Here is an 18,330-nt window from a genome sequence, read left to right on the forward strand (position 1 = left end):
TCAGCTTGCCTGAAAGCAAATGGTGAAAGCGTTTTCGTTTGCACCCAAATAATTTATTTTAAATCTGTTTTTCTCGTGCACTCATTTATTTTACTTTATTGTAATGTCAGCACTCGGCAGTGAAGTAATGGCAGATCTCTCAGGAGAACTTGCACGAGCGAGAAAGCACCATTATCTTGGTTTTACAGGCCCTGCTTATGTCGAGAACATATGTGGTGGTGTAATTATGCTGATGTGATTAAATCAGTGCAAATCCTTGCTGGAGGGACACGCCGCACCGCTGTAAAGCGTAGCTTATTATCAGCGCAGTTTAGTTCAAATTACACGACTCAATTAAGCTGTGCTCGTAGAAACCTCGGCTTAAAGTCAGGAAGTCACGTGAGGGTCTGTGTTGGATTTTTACTGCAGATAAAGATTTGGAAACTGAAATGGGTGAGGCCGTGCCTCACCCAAGAGCATGCTAGAATCGATGGGCTTGACAACTACTGCCCGTAGTACTTCCTGAGAGGGAAGTGAGCTGGGTGAAGATTTCTTTCTTCAAAGTGTAGTGACCACTTTGGAAAATGTCCTAAATCATTGTAAGGCTTTGCAAATAAAGTAAGTAAAATGCATACTAAATTCTAGTAAATCTCTACCACATGGTTTTGGATTTTGGTAAGGCTGGATGGGTCAACGAATAACCATGGTGTGTACGAATTAACTGGATTTTTTTTGGCAGGGTGTGGGCACTGTAAGAAAATGAAGCCAGAATATGAGAAGGCTGCAGAGTTTCTCCACGCAGCCAGTGATGTAAGTTAATTTCCTTTATTATATCCTTCTAATAATCAGTAATAAATAACTGGAGTAATAAGTGACTTTTATCCCTACAACAAATTCAGCTGTTCTCATCCTCCCACAGGACCCTTCAAAATGTGCTTCCAAAGTACAGTCTCATCGCTAATGCATGAACCCTGCCAAAGTCTTAGAAAGAACATTCTGTCTTGAACGAAAACAAAATCGAAAAATGTTTATGTATTCTGCTGCAGGCCTTATACGTAATATGATCAAATCCAAAATGGATTTTTTTTTGCCTTATTTAAAGGCACTGAATGTGAAGAAACACAGACTTTTATTTATGAATTAGATTTGGGGAAAAAAAAAGGGGGTTGATCCCTCTTTCAAGCATCTTGCTTTTATGGTTGCATCATTCCATTAGCATCATCTTAAGTGCTCCATCAACATGGAGCTGGAGAGACCTGATAATACAAGTATTAGTATTAGTGCTATTGATTCAGTCTTGCTCTCTGTACACCGTGCAAGAATAGAAGCAGGATTAATCTCCCCAAACTCTAGACATCTTCAGTAGGGACATCGAGTCCCTTTATAACTATAAAGGTGGAGGAGAGGGGGATGTGCAAAACAGGTGAATCACATCATACAAGTGATGGTGAAAGTGGTCCATGTGTAGATGCCCATGAGGTAGGGAAAGATGAATTTGCCTTAAAGTAAATTTGTCTTTAACAATGCCTATTTGCCTTGGGAGGAATGGACTAGTGGGAGGAAATGCCGTTTCTGGGAGCAGCTCTTAAGCATTACAAAGCATTGTCTACAGGGAATCTTCCTCAGAAAGGGGAGGAGAATGGGTAATATGCTGGTTACATTTAGTCCTTAAGATATCCTTTCCTGTTTTTGCATCGGGCCTGTGTATCTATACTGAGAACCTGAGAAAGCGGAGGCACCTAAGTCATGAGTAATTAATTTCCCCAAAGTCCACTGTTTCTTGCCAGAGGTGTGGGTACATGTTCTTGTGATTTACAGTCAGTATTTTCTGTTTTAGAGTCCAGGTGTCCTTGCAGCAGTAGATGCTACCGTCAACAAGGCACTGGCAGAAAGGTACCACATCTCAGGCTTTCCTACTCTGAAGTATTTTAAGGATGGAGAGGAGAAATACACCCTGCCACACCTCAGAACGAAAAAGAAGATCATCGATTGGCTCCAAAAGTAAGTTTTGAGGGTCTGAGATAGTATTCACATTCCTGGCTGCTGTTTCCTGAAGACTGCTTTGTGAGGAAGTAAATCCTAAAACCTAGCTTTATCGGCTGCCTAAATCCCTTGCTAACAAAAACAAATTGAATTCCAGTATTCAAAGCCATACAAACGTGTATGTTAATTATGGTCTCTAATACACCAAATCCTTTATTTGCTGCGGGGTTTTTCATAGTTGTCCTGGTAATTCTTTCCCAAAATAAATATTTTTCAAATGCATGCTAAGCCTCTCTCCGGAGAAGGAATAGCAATGGCTCTGAAAAATAAACAGAACATTTGTTGTTCCCTCTTCATACTAAGCAGCAGATTTCACTGTAAGTAACTGAATTTCTGTAGTTGTACTTTTCTCCTTCCAGCATTTCAGAGCCAATGCCTAGACTACCTGCTACATGGGGCTGAAAGAAAGGCACCCAGACCAACTGAAACAGCACCTTTGTCTGCACTTCCCTGCTTTCCTTGGGTGGTGCGTTAAAATATGCAGAATTTGATGTACAATGAAAATAATTTCATTTCAAAGAAGAAAATTGCTGGTACAACTCACTCTAAATATTTAGGAGTAAAATATGTATTTCTTTTAAGTACTGTAAGCCAAATATAGTTTCTGCACTATTCACTGGAAAAACAGCAGTGTCTGTCTTTTGTGAGGTCATTTAATCATTAAGTGTAGATGGCATGAGGAATGCAAGCTTAATTTTTCCAACTCCTGTTTGGTGGGGGGGGAAGGGGATTGTATCTGAGTGCTTCAAATCAAGTAATAAGTTTGGCCTGGCAGCATCTTTGTCACATGTTGGGAAGTTTTATCTGTATCCTACATTTACACACAGCACTCCTTTGGCCTCCTTGCTTACTCAGCTCCAAGTTGCTGTGTCAGTAGTGGATGTTAAATCGCTGTCCTAGTTCCACCAGCTTGCTGGGGTATTTTGAAAACTGTGTCATTTTAATTGGGTTAAACACTCAGGTTGACACTGCCTATTCGTATTGGCAGTGGAATAAGCAGGGAGGAAGAGGTGGTTCATCCCTTCCAGATCCGCCTGTGCCTCTGTAAGATACCTGCCTACTGCCTTTGGTAGCCAGTAACACAGGGGCACAGACTTCTTGTCCCCTAGCCTAACTGCTAGATGCTCTCCCAGCTTGAAGTGCAATGGTGTAAGATGCTTGTTTGCTGACTTGAGATAAAATAGCAACAGCTCCACTGAAGCTGATGGAAATAGGGATGTATGTAGGGTGCAGGCTGGAGATAAAATTTCAGCTTGTGAAAACCTATCCCAGCAAGTGGTCTAGTTGCAGCAGTACGAGTTGCAGCTCTGTTGCCTGGTTTGTTTGTGCTGTCTGTCGTCTGTGCTGCCACACGATAGTGTTACCAGTATCTGGGTAGCTTATTCCAGGTCAGCACGAGAAGGTCTGTGTGAGATGAACTCACACCTCTGGCTGTAACTGTAATCGATGATAGCTCACACTGACTGTGTGCGTGTGAAAATTCAGATCAGCTGCCCTAATTCTATCGCTAACAACTGGCAAATCGATATCGATGGAAATATGATGGATATCCACCAACTGACCTTGAGAAGAACTTTAAAAATTTAGATTTTCTTCACTTAGTTTTTATGTACCTGATACAACTTAAAATGTGTCATTCAAAGTGACAGGAAAGTCTGAAAAGCTAATTTATTACCAAGGCGACATATGAAGGTCTTTATACCATGGCTCCATTCTGATGATTTTATATAAGTAATCACTATTTAAGATACAGCAGGAATGAATTTAATGAGTCTGAGAGAAGTCTGTGAGCTGGTGAATAGCAGAAGTTTTGTTAGAGGTGCTCTGGATGTGCAGGATTGCTCTGATCTAGTCAGTATGTGCAGTCATAATTGAAACCTGACATTCTCTTTATCAAGGTAAAATATTCCAGTTCAGTCACCCCCAGTCTTCCAAGTGGAATGATGCTGATTATTGCATCCTGGCTTTAATATCTGAATTCAAGAGAAGGTCATGAAATTCTTTATAGAGGTTTGTGTGATGGCAATAAAGAGTACAAAAAGGATGTTTGAATGGAAGACGCTGTCCTATATTGGTTGCCTTTTGATTCCACCTGCTTGCTGTTCTCAATTCATGCCTACGGATGACACGGTGATATTAGAAGCAATGTTCTTTTTAGCCAGATGTTGGATGTAATGTAGGAGATCTTTGTTCTGCATGCCTATTCATATGCTTCAGTGAGATCGTTTAAATTATATTTTTACTGAGTTTTAGAAATTAACGCACATTTTTGTTATCACCTGGTGTCGGAAATACTGAGCGTGTTTTCCTACTGCCCAGGCACCCTGATGGATTGCTCCTCCTTGGTTCCCTCAGAGTACTAAGCAGGATGTGATGGCCTTTTGCATATGCTTCCAGAAACATTCTCAGACTAATCTCATTCCATTCCTTTTTCTAGTCCTGAAGCACCACCTCCACCTGAGCCTGCATGGGAAGAAAAACAGACTAGTGTTATCCATCTTGCTGGAGAAGACTTCAGGGAGTCCTTGAAGAAGAAGAAGCACACCCTTGTCATGTTCTACGCGCCATGTGAGTAAACAACACTCCATGTGCTTGAGTTTTATAAACCCTACAGTTTACGAACTCCTAAATTAATTCCTTCACTGTCCTCAGGTTTTGTGAGGGTAAAGAACTGATTCCAAATGTAACTGCATGGGGCACTATTGTATGTGTCTCTGTAAACTGGAAACAAAACAGTATGCAGTGTTTATTTAAAGAGTTACTGTGTTAATGCAGACAAAGCAGGCAGGGGAACAAAAAGAAAACAGATTTATTTTTCCTCTGCTGTATTTTATGGTCCGCATAACAAAATGTGATCTGTTATAGCAGGACAATGAGCACAGAGAGCCTGGCCCATTATTGCAGCACTTCAGTAGTGAAATTGATATAGTGGTGTAGGAGGAATCACCCCCCAGAGGAAGAGAACAAATTTTGATGGAATAAATTTTGTCCATAATAAGTCTACATTTGAATCGCTACTTAGAATATGGACATTCACCTTTCCAGGTTGTTTTGCATGCATCACACGCATGCTTGCTTTCTGAAGCTCCTAACAGTATTTCTAGCAAACTTTTGAATCAGGCCCTTTGTAAGTTAGGTGAATGAAATAAAAATTCTACACTTGTACTCCTCCCCATTCATATTAGACGGCTTCTGTAGGCACATGCCATTTCTGGACACCATTTGTCTTTAGATATGCCTGTGATTCTCATGGTATTGCTGCAGCTAGCAGACTCACCTCTTCCAGCTTCCTCTATTGTTGCAGAGTTGGTACAGGTGATGAACTTTTAAGGGTTTGCCAAAGAGAGAAGATAGTCCTGGCACTTGGTATCAGGTAGTATTAATTTGCTTTTATAGCACAGTGACTCAGCTCTGCAGTGTGCAAGAAAAATTCTTCCCCATCAGATGGCCAGCCCTGCAATTCACATATAACCTTCAGATAAGCATTTACCAACTTGTTCCCACAGAACTGAAGGTATTTTCCAGAAAGGGAGAAAAAGCTCAGGTCCTTTATTTTGCTTTTTTTGTTAGAAAATTAGACAGGATGCTTTGGGGCTCTTGCAAAGCCCTGCTGGATGTGTGTGTGGAGAGAAGGGAGGGGTAGACTTCAGAAGGGAGATTTCTGGAAGATGGTAAAAGGAAAGGAAGAGGGACTTAATCCTTACTCAACTCCAGTTCCTACCATCTATTGACTAGAACTTGCTTGTGTGCCGGGAATTTGTGATTCATGGATCTCAGCTGGTTAGGAGTAAATTAAAACTTTAAAATCAAATGATTGCATGTGAAATGGTGAGATTTAGGAGTTTGCCATCTTGGCTTTCTGTGAAAGGGAGAGCTCTTCTCTTTTATTTTTAAGTTGCTTTTCTTTAAGGCACTTAAGTTCTTAGTCTTTTTTAAGTACGTGTTTAGACCAAAGACAGTACGTGCAAAGAGTACATAGCTCTCAGAGCTGAAAGGACAAGACAACTCGCCTGATGGGTGAATTATGACACTGCTGTTTGCAGGCTGTGGTGAGCAAAGGTCAGCCTGTCCATGCCTGCAGGAATGGGCTGTAAAAGCAAGGTCTGCATGATGCAAGACCGGTCCTTTGAGGCTGCCTTCACATGCGTTCTTCTTGCACTGTTTTGGACACGGTGCTGAATGAGACTACCTGTATACAAGATGGAGCAGAGTTAACTGAAACCACTTCTAGACTTAGCACAACCCTTAAGCCAGCATTGCTGTGGCGTTGTCAGTATGTGGGTCACGCGTAGCTTCTGATTTGGTGGACGTGTCCTCAGTAAACGTGGAAGCTGCCTGCGTGCAAAATAGAAAGCGCCCACACAAATGGAGTGCAACAAGCCTGCCCTTTGGTGGGTGCAGAGGGAAGTAGCAGATGAGTATTTTAAATCCGTTTTCTGTGAAATAATTATTAATGCAATAGAACAGTACAAATCATTCTATTTTTCTGATTTTCTACAGTGATAATGTGCTAAATTTGATAGATTAGGTTTTGTTTACCGTTTTCTCAATCTCGAGACCTCTTGGAGCTTACATTGCCAATTAGTCTTAACTTGCTTATTTTAGTGCAGAAGGAGCCCTGCTAAAATTGCCAGGCCACATTAAATCAAATAATTTTCTTTTTCTATTCAGATCCACATCTCGGGTCAGTGCCGACTCACAGTATGTTACTCCATTCACTTGTGACTCCGTGGCAGTATTTGTTACACTTACACATATGCTGGGATATTTTAAGGCTGGGGGTGTGTGTATATATGCATGTATAAAGTATGTTTATATATAAATATTTATGCTAAGAAATGTATCTCTCATCTGTCATTAGAATTTAAAGCAGAAAGTTGAATATTCTAACCTTTGTAAAGCTTTCAGCTGGAGTGACAAACCTTTAGGCAAAGGCCACAGATATATATCTTACATGCAAATTAAAATGAGATCTGGCTTTTCTGTGGCAACTTCTCGTGCAAATTACTTAATATGTATAGGAGAGCCATCAATCTACTGCTCTATAGATAACTCTGGACTGAGCTGAACGATGCTTTAATGGTGCGGAGCAGTGCTTCACAGTGATTTAGCTCTGGAAATGACGACTGCTACATCCACATGGAAAAGATGGGGAACTCATCACCCATTTTCAGGGTGATGGAGTAAAGCATAAAGGTTATTCCTGGTGCCTGTGGAATATTTTAAGGACTAAGAATGTGAATCAAAACTCTTCAAAGTACTGGGGAAGAAAAATCTACTTCTGTGAACCTGATACTTGCAAAGAATGATGTCCGTGCTTTCACACTCCTATTCCTCCCCAGTGGTGTTCCTGCACACTGCAGAGACTCATTAGGGGTGGGAGGCAGTTGTAAGGGCAGGTCTTCATCACTACCTGGGGACAGCAGTGCTGGCTGGAGAAAAGCTAATGCTGCTTGTAACCATCTTGTGCCTGATCTTCATCCTGCTGTCCACTGGGTAGGTCTGTACCTTCCGTGGCCACCACACCACGCAGCCTTGAGGGCTGGCCCTTTGAGTAGGCTGCTGGCATCTGTGCTGCATAGCACCTGGCCCAGCTCTTCCGTGGGCTCTCATGCAGGTCCTTGTGGACCTAAGATTTAATTGTCATTGCATCTCCCCTTACCGAGTTCAAAACCTCTGAAATAGGAGGAAGGCAATGACATAGCCTGCTGAAGTGAAGCGTGATGCAATAGATGTGTGTTACGTCCAGGAGGCTGGCATGAAGGGTTTGAGGAGCATTTAAAAGCAGTAGGCTTGTTGCATGAGCATTGCAGAGATGTTTAGGGAGGCCTTATGGGATCTGTGTCTATTTTGTCTCTATAGACCAGCCCTCAGAGGACTGGGTACCACTGGCTAGTCCAGGCTTCCTTTTGTAACCGGTTAGCTTGGTTCAGAAATGAGGTGAGCAGACAACTAGTCTGAGTGTGGCTTGGTGTGCACACAGTATGTGGATGATCAGGATTTGGGGGGTGTGGACCAAATCAGGATCCGAGCCAAACTGACAAGAGTAGGTCCAGCCTAGCTCAGCAGACACCCAGAAGGACACCAGCTGTGTGTCTGTGCCCTGTGCCCAGAGCTGCTTTCAAGAGTTGCACCAATAATTGCCTAGTGTTTTAGACTGACCAGTTGGATCAGTGTTGTTTCTGGGATTGCTTTTCATCGGGGACAGTTCTTCATATGTCCTCATTTTTTGTTTGTATAGCTTATCAGAATGTGTTTTATCTGCATTTTTTACTTTTATGCGAGATCTCTCTACTCTGTTACCCTGGATAATTGAGATTTGACTTTGCCAATGCATTAAATTTTAACCTCCTCCTACTATAGCACTGAAAATGGTGCAAAATAGAAGCAGTTGGTTGTTGATTAGTTGTCAGAGTCACAAAGGGCAATGAAGTTCCAGTAAATAAAGTGTCTTCTCAGTTGGAGATGTTTTTGCTGCATGACTCAAACTGAATTAGCAAAAAAAAAAAAAATGTGACTGAATCTTGAAGATTGAGTGAAGCTAGGTGAGCATAGTGCAGTGAAACAGGAGCACACAGATTGTTCTTCGGGAAGGCACTATGAATTTAACACAAACTTTTGTCTGGAAAAGCCTTTGTAGTCCTACATGAAATTTCTTGCCAAGCAGACCCGTACCAAATTATTGAGCATCACGTTCTCTAAGCAAACCTTGCGTGGATCTCTCTTGCTCTTTGCTCACCTCATTTTTTTTCAGGATTTAATGTGCCTCTCTGTTGCAATAATTTGGGGATGTGACCATCAAGCTGGTAGCTTTTCTTGAATGACGTTCCTTCAAACTTAGGTTATATCTTTACTTCCCATGTACTTCTAATTATCTCTAAACAGGCAAGGCTCATTACGCACACCTCCCACGCCAATTCTCGCACTAAAGCAGTAGCTGTCCAGTGGTGGCTTTTAAGAATTAGAGACCAGCACATGCAAACATGCTCCTCTTGTTCAGTGGTTGAGATAGTTGCTTCCAAAAAGACTACAAATGAATCAACTGCCTCAGAAGCAGGAACTGTATATAATAAAGCATCAATAACATCCAAATGATGGGGAAGACAGAGAGAGAAAGGGGGAGGTTGTTTTTATTTATTTTTATTTTTTAAGATCATCCCTTTTTAAGGGGAAGTGCTTGGTGCTGAGCAGATTCATTCCATTCCTAATTTTTTAAAAGCCACAAGGTAAGTGTTCTTAAACAAAGAACTTTTGGCAGCAATGAGAAATAATAGGGGAAAAACGCTCTCTTTTAATGGCTTGTAAGGGCAGCAGTTGCCAATGTTATTAACTTGCCAAATGGCCTCAATTTGTGGGACTCAACAGGGTTCACGGAATGAATATTTTTAATAAATACTTTGCTGGGAGCTGGTTTCCGGTTTTGCTTCTTTGTTCAGTGGCAAAACTTTTCCTTCACTGGAAATTACTTTTGTCAGCGGGAAAAGGTTATTCTCTGGTGAAGCCTGACCCACAGGGGTTACGCAAAGAACACCTCCAAATAAACCTTGCCGAGGATGATTTTAATGAGGTATTTTCGTATTGTATTGAGTTAGCGGCTGTGCAGCGACAAATGGAGATGCAATTAAAACACATCAGCAGCCTCCCTGGCTCTTCACTTCTTTAAAAAGGCTTTTTCTTTCAGGACTGGAAGAAATGAATGAGGGTGCTTACTCTGTTTTGCACTTGATGAAATCACAGAAGAGTCCGTGGTGTTTATATGTGTTTTTTTTGTTGTTTTTGTTAAAAGGTGGGCATTATTCTAAGTTGCTACTGGGAGATGGCACCGGGGTATTGTTCTGGCGTGCAACAGAAACGTCCTTTGGCTTCCAGCTGAAGCAGGAATCTGACAGGGAGGCATCATCGCTGTCTGATGGGCTGTCCCCTGGCCACCTCGCAGTAGGAAATTGGATAGGGAGCAAGGTTTTTGGTTCTGACTGTAAATCAGTCCTGCCTGTCCCTGTGCATCTCATCAGCAGTGCATAAAAAGCTGAAGGCTACAGCAAACTTGCATTAATTTTACCCGCAGGCTTTGTTCAAAATACTGATAATCCTGCTGCTCTGTTTCTGTATCCTGGTATGCTCCTCTGTCTCTCCACAAATAAACTTCCTGGTTTCTTCTGCCCAAGTTTTATGCTGAGGAATATGCGTGGCAGGAAAGCCCTTAGCTGAGCCTCCTTGTCAGACTGGGTCGCACGGAGTGGGTTTTGGCCATTAATGCTAACAGCCAGCTCCTGTCTCCTTGCTCCTGTGGCTTGAGCTGCTTTCAAAAAGCTGTTCTTAAGAAAGCAGTAATGGTTCCTTTTCCTCTCTACTCTTTTTTGAAGTAAGCTGGGACAAAGCCGGCTGCTCCTTATCTCTGCCCTTGCACAAGAAGGTTTGGGTCTCAGCACCGGGCAGAGCCGGGTGACGTGGTTCTGTGTGAAGGGCACACGGGGGCCGAAATACTCAGCAGCAGGGTTAGCAAGGTCCAAAGGCACTGAGCAGAGCAGCACAGATGCGTTCAGTGCCCTGTGATAGCCTCTGCGTGGCTCTCACCAAGTTCCTTTCCCATCGTTTGCAAGCACATCTTGTTAAGTTTTCATTAGGAGGTCGTACCAGAGTCTGAACAAAATGTGCGTGTTTGTAAATGAAGCTTAAGCTATCAGAAATTATTAAAAACATGCTGAACAGAAAGAATCCGTTTCAAGGCAAAAACCCTTGCAGGAAGGATTTTCTGGTTGTTGACTGAGGCAGGAGCGAGGTCTGGGCCCTCTGATAATGAGGCTTCAAATCCTGCGTGGGCTGGCATTGCAGAATTTCGATGTGTTGGCTCTGCCAGGAACACTTTCCTCCTGCAGTAGTGGTGCTCCCGCTACAGCCCCATGTTAGCGAGGTACATTCCTGGCAGTGGAAGTAGTGCTGATACAACAGGGCCCATCAGCAGGCTGCTTTTGATAGAGGGTGAATTTATAGAGTGGTCTCTGCAATCAGGCTGTCAGAACTGCTCCCAGCCCCAGTGTTTGTGTCAAGGCTCTTAATTAGTGCGGAGAGAACACTTCAGTAACTGCTCTTAAAACATGAGTTGGGGCACTTCACTGGGCTGCATGTAGCTGTGGCTGGTGTCTGGAGCAGACTGGGTCCTGGGGCATTAATCCTTCATTTATCTGGGTGATCCAGGTCCCCTTGCTTTATAAAACAGGATTCTTGTTCTAAATCTGCAGCAATCCTATAATGTTACAGCTGCTTGAATTGGTATGAAGAATATTACCAATGTCTGAATGGTTCAGGCTGGTGAGAAAGGGAGGAGGATTTGGAGCACATCCCCTTGCCCTGTGAAGCTCTCCTGCAGGTGGGCACAGCCATAGTGCTGCAAGGCCACGTACAGCCTGCCTGGGGTGCACCAGGACACATTCACCTCCAGCTGTGCCACCCACCCTGCTGCATTGTAGTCAAATGTGCTTCCAGTAAGGCAGATGCTTTTGCTGGTGATGCAAGGTGATCGCAAGGTTTTGAGCCTTGCTCAATGGAAGCGTGATAGCGTGGTGTGCAGAAGCTCAGCCTCCCCTGCTGCTCTGCCAGACCGCTGCCAGCTCAGAGCAATTTGCTTTCGGATTACCAAGTGCGTTCACTGGCATGTTAGATGGCAGAATTATTTCATGTGCTTTTATACTTTAGTTGTATTTGTAATTAACCAAGGCTGATGTTTGGTTCCAAAACTGCAGCCTTACCACCACTGTTGTCTGCTTGGTTGGTGCCACGTGGGGCAGTGACAGACCTTATCTAGAAACCCAGGTCTCCTGGAACTGACACCGTAGTTGTTCTGGATGTAGCTACTGATCTTCAGCCTTTTCTGTCTGGATGTGGCTCACTGTGCAGCTTTCCCTCTGAAGGGATTGTTTGGTGCTGTATGCTAATTGCTGTCATCATTAGCGATTCACCGCAGCCAGTCGTATCCTTGTCTTCTGCAGTGGGTAAAACAGTCCAAGGGTTTTGCACTGAGCATCTCCCACTTCTTAACCTTTGCAGCTTGGCCTGTTCTGATGACCTTGCTGCCATTGCAGTTGTTCATTTCTAAGGCTGTGGTTTCCAAAGGTTTGGTTTTGTGTATCCCTGTTTTCCTCTGTATGCCTCAGAGTGCTGCAGAGCAAAGAGAGCATAGTAAAGCTGGGTGCTAATGCAGTGCACGCCATATACAAACTGTCCAAATATCCTTCAAGGGTAAATGCAGTTCAGCAAGCAGTAGGTGATTTCTCAGCCACTTTCACACCAGGTAGAAGTTTAACCACACAGGATTTTGGAAACCAGAAGGAGGAGTTTCTACTATAAGCATGCAGTTGCTGAGCACTTAAGGGTGTATCGTTCCCGTGCCAAATGGCTGAGAGGCAGACAAGTGCAGTGCTGCTATGGAGAAGCGGTATTTTCGTCCAAGATGCTCAAAGGCACTGAAGTAAATTGGCCCTCTAGCTCCTGTAAGCTTTCAGTAATAAGCTGGATTCCTGTTGTCATCTGCAGGAGGGAACTGCATCTTTTGCACCAGGAGTAGGTACAATGATCTCTGTTTGGTGTTAGCGCCATGCTTCTTGACTTCATGGGGCTGTGCTAGCAGCTAATGCATCTCTGCAGCAGCCGCGGGAGGTAGGTATAATTGTGCCAGACCCACCTTTCTGAAAACGAAGATATGGGAACTGAGAGCATTGTGGTGACAACAGAGCCAGGGATGCTACTCGAGAGTTCCCAACTCTCACCTCTGTGCGCATTTTCCCTTTCTTGTAAGTCCCCTCTTCCTCTCAGAAAATCATAGGAAATTGGTTTGGAAATAATGTTTTAAGAGATCATATAAAAACAGTACCCTAAAGGAGAGTTGACTATATTTAAATCCTCTCAAAGCTTCCTTCAAAGCCCAGAGCAGAACAGAAAGTCCCTTTAAAGTTGACAAAGTAATTGTTCAAATAGGTTGGGAAAACAAACAGGCAAACAAAAACCCCACCAGTATGTTGTGAAATCAGTAGTAGGCTGCCTGCCATGGTTAGGAGTAGCGAGGCGAGCCCTGGTCGACCTGATGCTTAAATGAAAACCTCATGACCTTTTTCATATCAAAGGACAAATCCCTCTCAATTATTAATACCTTCTGTCTTGGAAATATGATTATGCTATGTGTCAGGTCATGTTGTAAAATGAGCTTTGGTTCCAGATATTCAATTAGAAGGCCCTCCACTTTTCTACTGGAGGAACAAAAGCAAATTAACCTTTCAGTAACATCTCCAAATGCCTTTCTCAAATCTGCCTGTGATTTCAATAACTTGTGTAGCTACACAAATTGTGTTAGTTTAAGCAGTATATCCATTTTCAGCTCTTATCTGTGCAATTACTGCCCATGGCTTGCCTTTCCTTGATTGACCAAGTAATATTCTTGTTTTAATTCTGGCTAATCACTCGGAACTCTTGAAGTGGAAACAGGCTTTGCTTTGCACTGCAATCTACAAGCTCCTGGGTTTCCTTTGATAGCTGTGCAATGTGCTGCTTTCTCTTGCTTAGAATAGCAGTCATTTGAAAACCAATAACGGAGGGCACTATCTCTCCCTGTTATTTTAGCCAGCAATAATTTCAAACAGAGACAGGGAACCAGAAAGTCATTCCACGCTCCGCACCTCGCACGCTGAGGGTGCCATCCTGCCACATGCTGAGCCCGCCGAGGCCCCGATGCTTTTGCAGGGGCATGAACGGAGTCAGCCCCTCGCAGCCCTGCTCCTGTCAGGCAGGATTGCAGACCCCGAGAGTCACTTAACCTCTTCCTGACTCCATTTAACCTTGGGTGTAATGAAGGAGGGGGATAATCGTGTCTTTTTCTCCTAGGGGCAATTTGAAGCGTAATTAATTGATGCGTTTGAGATCACCCATTGCGAGATGCCGAAGGGGGGAGAGGAGCCCTTCCTCTTGCTGAGGACAGAGCACAGACAGCACAAATGCCACGGTCTCTCACATGTCACTGGGCTTTCAGATCTCCTCTAAGGAGCTGGTCAGGGCTCTGCTCTGAAAATACTGAGAGTTGAAGTTGCCATATTTAAAAAAAGGAAAGTCTGCAACATTAAAATGTAGGCATGTTTAAACTGGTTTTGAAAAATCTCTGGTAAAATATATGCACCTCGCTTGTGACTGTACTTGTCAGGTTTTATTATGTACAAGATGCTAAAAGCATGCGCACGGACAACACTGGCAGGATTATACATTGTTATGTATTAATGGTGGGCAAAAAGGACGGGATAGTCCTGTCTGAAGGCAAAGCACCTGTTATGTGCTGGTAGAGCCACTTTGGTTGGGATGCTGTGCTCAGGGTCAGCAGGGACCAACATCCTCAGCTGCCCTGTGTGGCCCTGCAGCTCCTGGACAACGGGAGACTTGTACCAGGACAGCAAAACCATCCCGCCTTTGTAGCAGCTTCAGTTCAGCAGGGCGAGTCAAGAACAGGCTGTGGTCTGCTCAGGTAGAGAACCACCTCGCAAAAACAACTCTTAGAAACTCATTCCCTTTCAAATGAAAAATCATCGGTGATGGGAAATGTTTCTTGTCTGAATTTGACCAGTTTCTGCTGCCAGACAGCTCTGGAAGTTACTTAGCCTATGGCAACCAGCTTTTGAATAGCTTTTTAGAGTGAAAACTGGGCTGATTCATCTAGATTTCTGTCACTTCTTAGTCTTTGGATTTCACCTATTGATTCACTTGAGTTTCTTGACTCCCTTTCCCATGAAATGTGCCTTCTTTGAACTCCGTTCTTGATTTGTGGAGCCAGAACTGCAGGCAGCAGTTAGGAGGTGCTAGGCACAGAGGGCCTCTCCACACCTACTTAATATTTTAATTTACACATTCAGTAAAGTTTCTTCTGACGACTCCATCATTTTCTTTCAAAGCTATTGCTAGTATTGTTTTGGATTCTTTTGCTTCTAATATGTTTAAAACCCCTGATATATTTAAAACATCATTATTACCTCTGCTGACTGTAGATACTGCTTTGATGTCCATTTGCTTCCTTTATCTGTTTTGTACAAATTGTTAGCTTTTGATTTGTATTCATTAAAAACAGCTTCACCTTTCTTCCGTGTGCTATGCTAATACGGCTTCCACTCTTCTAAGGAAACTGAATTAACCTTGTACTGCTCAGCTGTAGAGAGGTTATATTGTATTACCGCCCTTTGTAGTTTCAAATTAAACAAAGCATGAAGTAACTTAAAGGACCTTTTTCATATTTAAGCAAGTGGAAACCTGCATCTTATGGAAGCAGAACTTGCTTCCTTTAGGCAATTCTGAAAAATTCATATAGTTTTATTTTAAATTTAATAAGGTGACAATTGTCCAACAGGGTGAATCTGCTTCACGCACTAGTCAGGAGACATCTTTATAATTGTTATCTGGTCCTAAGACTTTAATACATTGGAACTTTAAGAATCTCTAATATTTTTTTTACCTTGTCATCTCTAAACAATTCACTTGGTTAAAAAGAGAAACCCTGCCAATGAAAAATTCTCCATTTAAATCTAATAACGATACGTAGGTTATTCACTTGATTGTTTGATTGCTTTGGAAATCTCTTTGCCTTCCACCTGCATCCCATGGGACCCTGCAATTATGGGAAATGTTTACAGTTGTGCATACAGGATATTATTTCTGGGGTATTACCGAATTACTACAACATATGCCTGATTACTCTTATATCTGGGGCAGTGTGCACTGTTTTTTAATATCAGTTTTGTGTGTTTCTTACCTTAGCTGACGAATGATTTTATATTGTTTTTCCCCAGTCTGCTTTTTGTTTAAGAAAAAATAAAAGTTTGCAAGGTGGCACGAGCACTCAGTACATTTTTCTGTTTCCTATGCAATGTCTTGGTTCTACGTCGGTTGCCAACTTCTTGTGACATTGTGTTGGAAACAGCATCCAGCTCAACCCTGTGGTCATTCACTTCTTCAGTCCTGTGTTTCCACAAGGATTAATCCTGCTTGTGCTGGTTTCTCCAATGCCTTTGTGTCCACAAACCACATCCAGCTCACTCATTCTTTCCTCAAATACACACAAACTACACTGTACCATGTTCCTGCTATCAGCAAATTCAGTCGGCACAAAATAAGCTGGGTTGTATGCTTCCCCCTTCATCTCCCCAGCAAAGCACTAGCTTTCCTTTAAACGTCTCACTAATTAGAGATGTAATCTGGCTCCTGTGCCAGCCCCTCAGTGACCATGGGTCTGCATAAAAGCTGCTTGCCTGCTTGATTTCCCTTGTTTGCCACTCATCAGCCATTCCTCTTGAATTTTTACCTACAGAAGCCGTATTTTTCATGTACCAGATCTATCGAGAACTACTTGGTTTTTAAGGTCAGCGATGTGACTGCCCACGTGACTGTACTGCAGTGTCTTCCCAGACCAACTTGACAGCATGAATACTGAAGAAAAATAAACTGTGGAAAATACTGGGTTCGTGTAAGATTTTAACCTGGTAGTGCAAAGGCAAAGAGAAGGGAGGAGTCCCTCTGTTGCAGGTGTTCTCGCGTGGATCCATGGATGTGTGGTTTAACAGGCAGTCTCTTCTGGCAGGCTCCAGTGGTCAGGCAGAGCAGGTAGAGCTGTGGCTGTGTGGAAGGGCCTCTAGAGTGCAAGATTTTGAGCTCAGAGAGGTGAGAACAGCTGGACGGGGTTGTAATACGGTTGTGTCATTTACCGATCAGGAACAGAGAACAGCCTTAACGCATGCTACTGCATGTGCATTAGGCTTGGAGCTTTCTTGCTTGCCTGCCAGGTGATGCAAGTGTGTTCCTGCATTAGGAAATGAAGTTAGCTCAGGGCTTTCAGAAACAGTTAAAAAGTTTTAAGGACCAATGCTGGGATCCCATCAAAGGGGTGGATATTCCAGAAGCAGATTTCTTACAGATTTCTCAAGTCACACAGGAAATTACTGCTCAGTTTGTGTATGCTGTTAACCCCGTTGAGATCAGATTTGATAATGATGTAGAAACAAACACAGAAATGGGTAAAGCAAAGCCCTGCACCTATGTTAGAGGTCTCTGCTGCCAGATGTGCTATTTCCAATGCTGATCAATTGAAAATCCACCCCTCAGCCTTGTAGGAGGTGCTTCTACTGTAGCACCCAAATTAATCAAGTAAAATGTAATAAATCTTCCTATTTCTTTAGTCTGTAGTGACTTACTGTCCTATAAATACTACTAAGAAGGGAGTAGGACCTTTTGATTCTCGACACCTTACCCACACCTTCAGATGCCACCAGTTTAATCTCTTTCCGCTACAGCCCATCTGGAAAATCCTTTCTAAGGAGTCCACACACTTTCCTATCCTCGTGTACAGTGCTCAGTACATTTCCTTTCTTTTCACTTTCAAATCTGGAAGATAGTGTTAACACTTAAAATAAATGTGTGATAGTGGGTGTGAAAAGGGAATGGGGAGAACAAGTTTTCCGTCTGTCAAAATGAAGACATCAACCTCTGCTTTTATTTTTTTTGGCATGTGTGCTTTAAATAGAATGACTGGGTTGGGTGACTTCCAAGTGTTTGCTACGTTTGGCAATCCTTCTAAGTTGTAACAGATGAAGTTCTGCTGTTCCATATGATATGCTCCTTCCCCCTTTTTTTGGTGACTCCTTGAAGCTCCTTGGGAATTCAGCACAATGTTCACATCTGTTCCATGGATGGATGTCCAAGGCTAACAAAATGCCTACTGGACTTGGAGTTAGCTCCGCCAAAAGCCATATGGTTGTGTTTTCGTTTTGCAAGCACAGTGCAGTAAAGAAAGCAGGTTGGGCCAAGAGAGAAGAGAAGGGAGTGGAGAAGAGGGATGGAGCTTCAGATCACTAAATGAAGGTATTTTTTTTCCTTTGGTATTAGAGTGGGAAGATGAGATGATTACAAAAAGAGGAAATGAAAACTGTAAGCATAGATATTTTTTTTTAATTACATGGCACTCATCTCCTTTGTATGATGCTGTTGACCATAACCTCAAGGCAGGTTTTGTTTTGCCTACCTTTTTCAAAAAAATGTTACAGTCTGGATAATTGGATGCTCCCTTTTAGCCTTTTAAGTATGCATCTTTGCAGAGAACCATGCTCATTGCCCTTCTTAGTGCCACCTATTGAACACCATGCAGTCACCAGCTAAACTCCCACACAGGCTTTTTTCTTACCAGCTGTATGTTGGCCCCTGTAAAAGGGCAGCTTTCATTTTCAATAGCCACTTTCTGTGTCTGAAAGACTATGCTTGGTATTTGTTGTTTCATGTTCTGATCTTCTTGAAGAG

General features: G+C 42.8%; 1 protein-coding gene across 1 annotated transcript in view; it reads left to right on the forward strand.

Annotated features, from left to right (window-relative positions):
• The window catches only part of PDIA5 (protein disulfide isomerase family A member 5), a 97,850-nt gene that overhangs the window by 64,857 nt on the left and 14,663 nt on the right, over positions 1-18,330 (forward strand). Inside the window, exons 12-14 of the mRNA XM_068687507.1 lie at positions 719-789; positions 1,817-1,980; positions 4,460-4,590. Of these exons, the coding sequence (XP_068543608.1) occupies positions 719-789; positions 1,817-1,980; positions 4,460-4,590 (366 nt within the window). The remainder of the gene's footprint in view (positions 1-718; positions 790-1,816; positions 1,981-4,459; positions 4,591-18,330) is intronic.

The sequence above is a fragment of the Anas acuta genome, chromosome 6, assembly GCF_963932015.1.
Source record: "Anas acuta chromosome 6, bAnaAcu1.1, whole genome shotgun sequence".
NCBI classification, from domain to species: domain Eukaryota; kingdom Metazoa; phylum Chordata; class Aves; order Anseriformes; family Anatidae; genus Anas; species Anas acuta.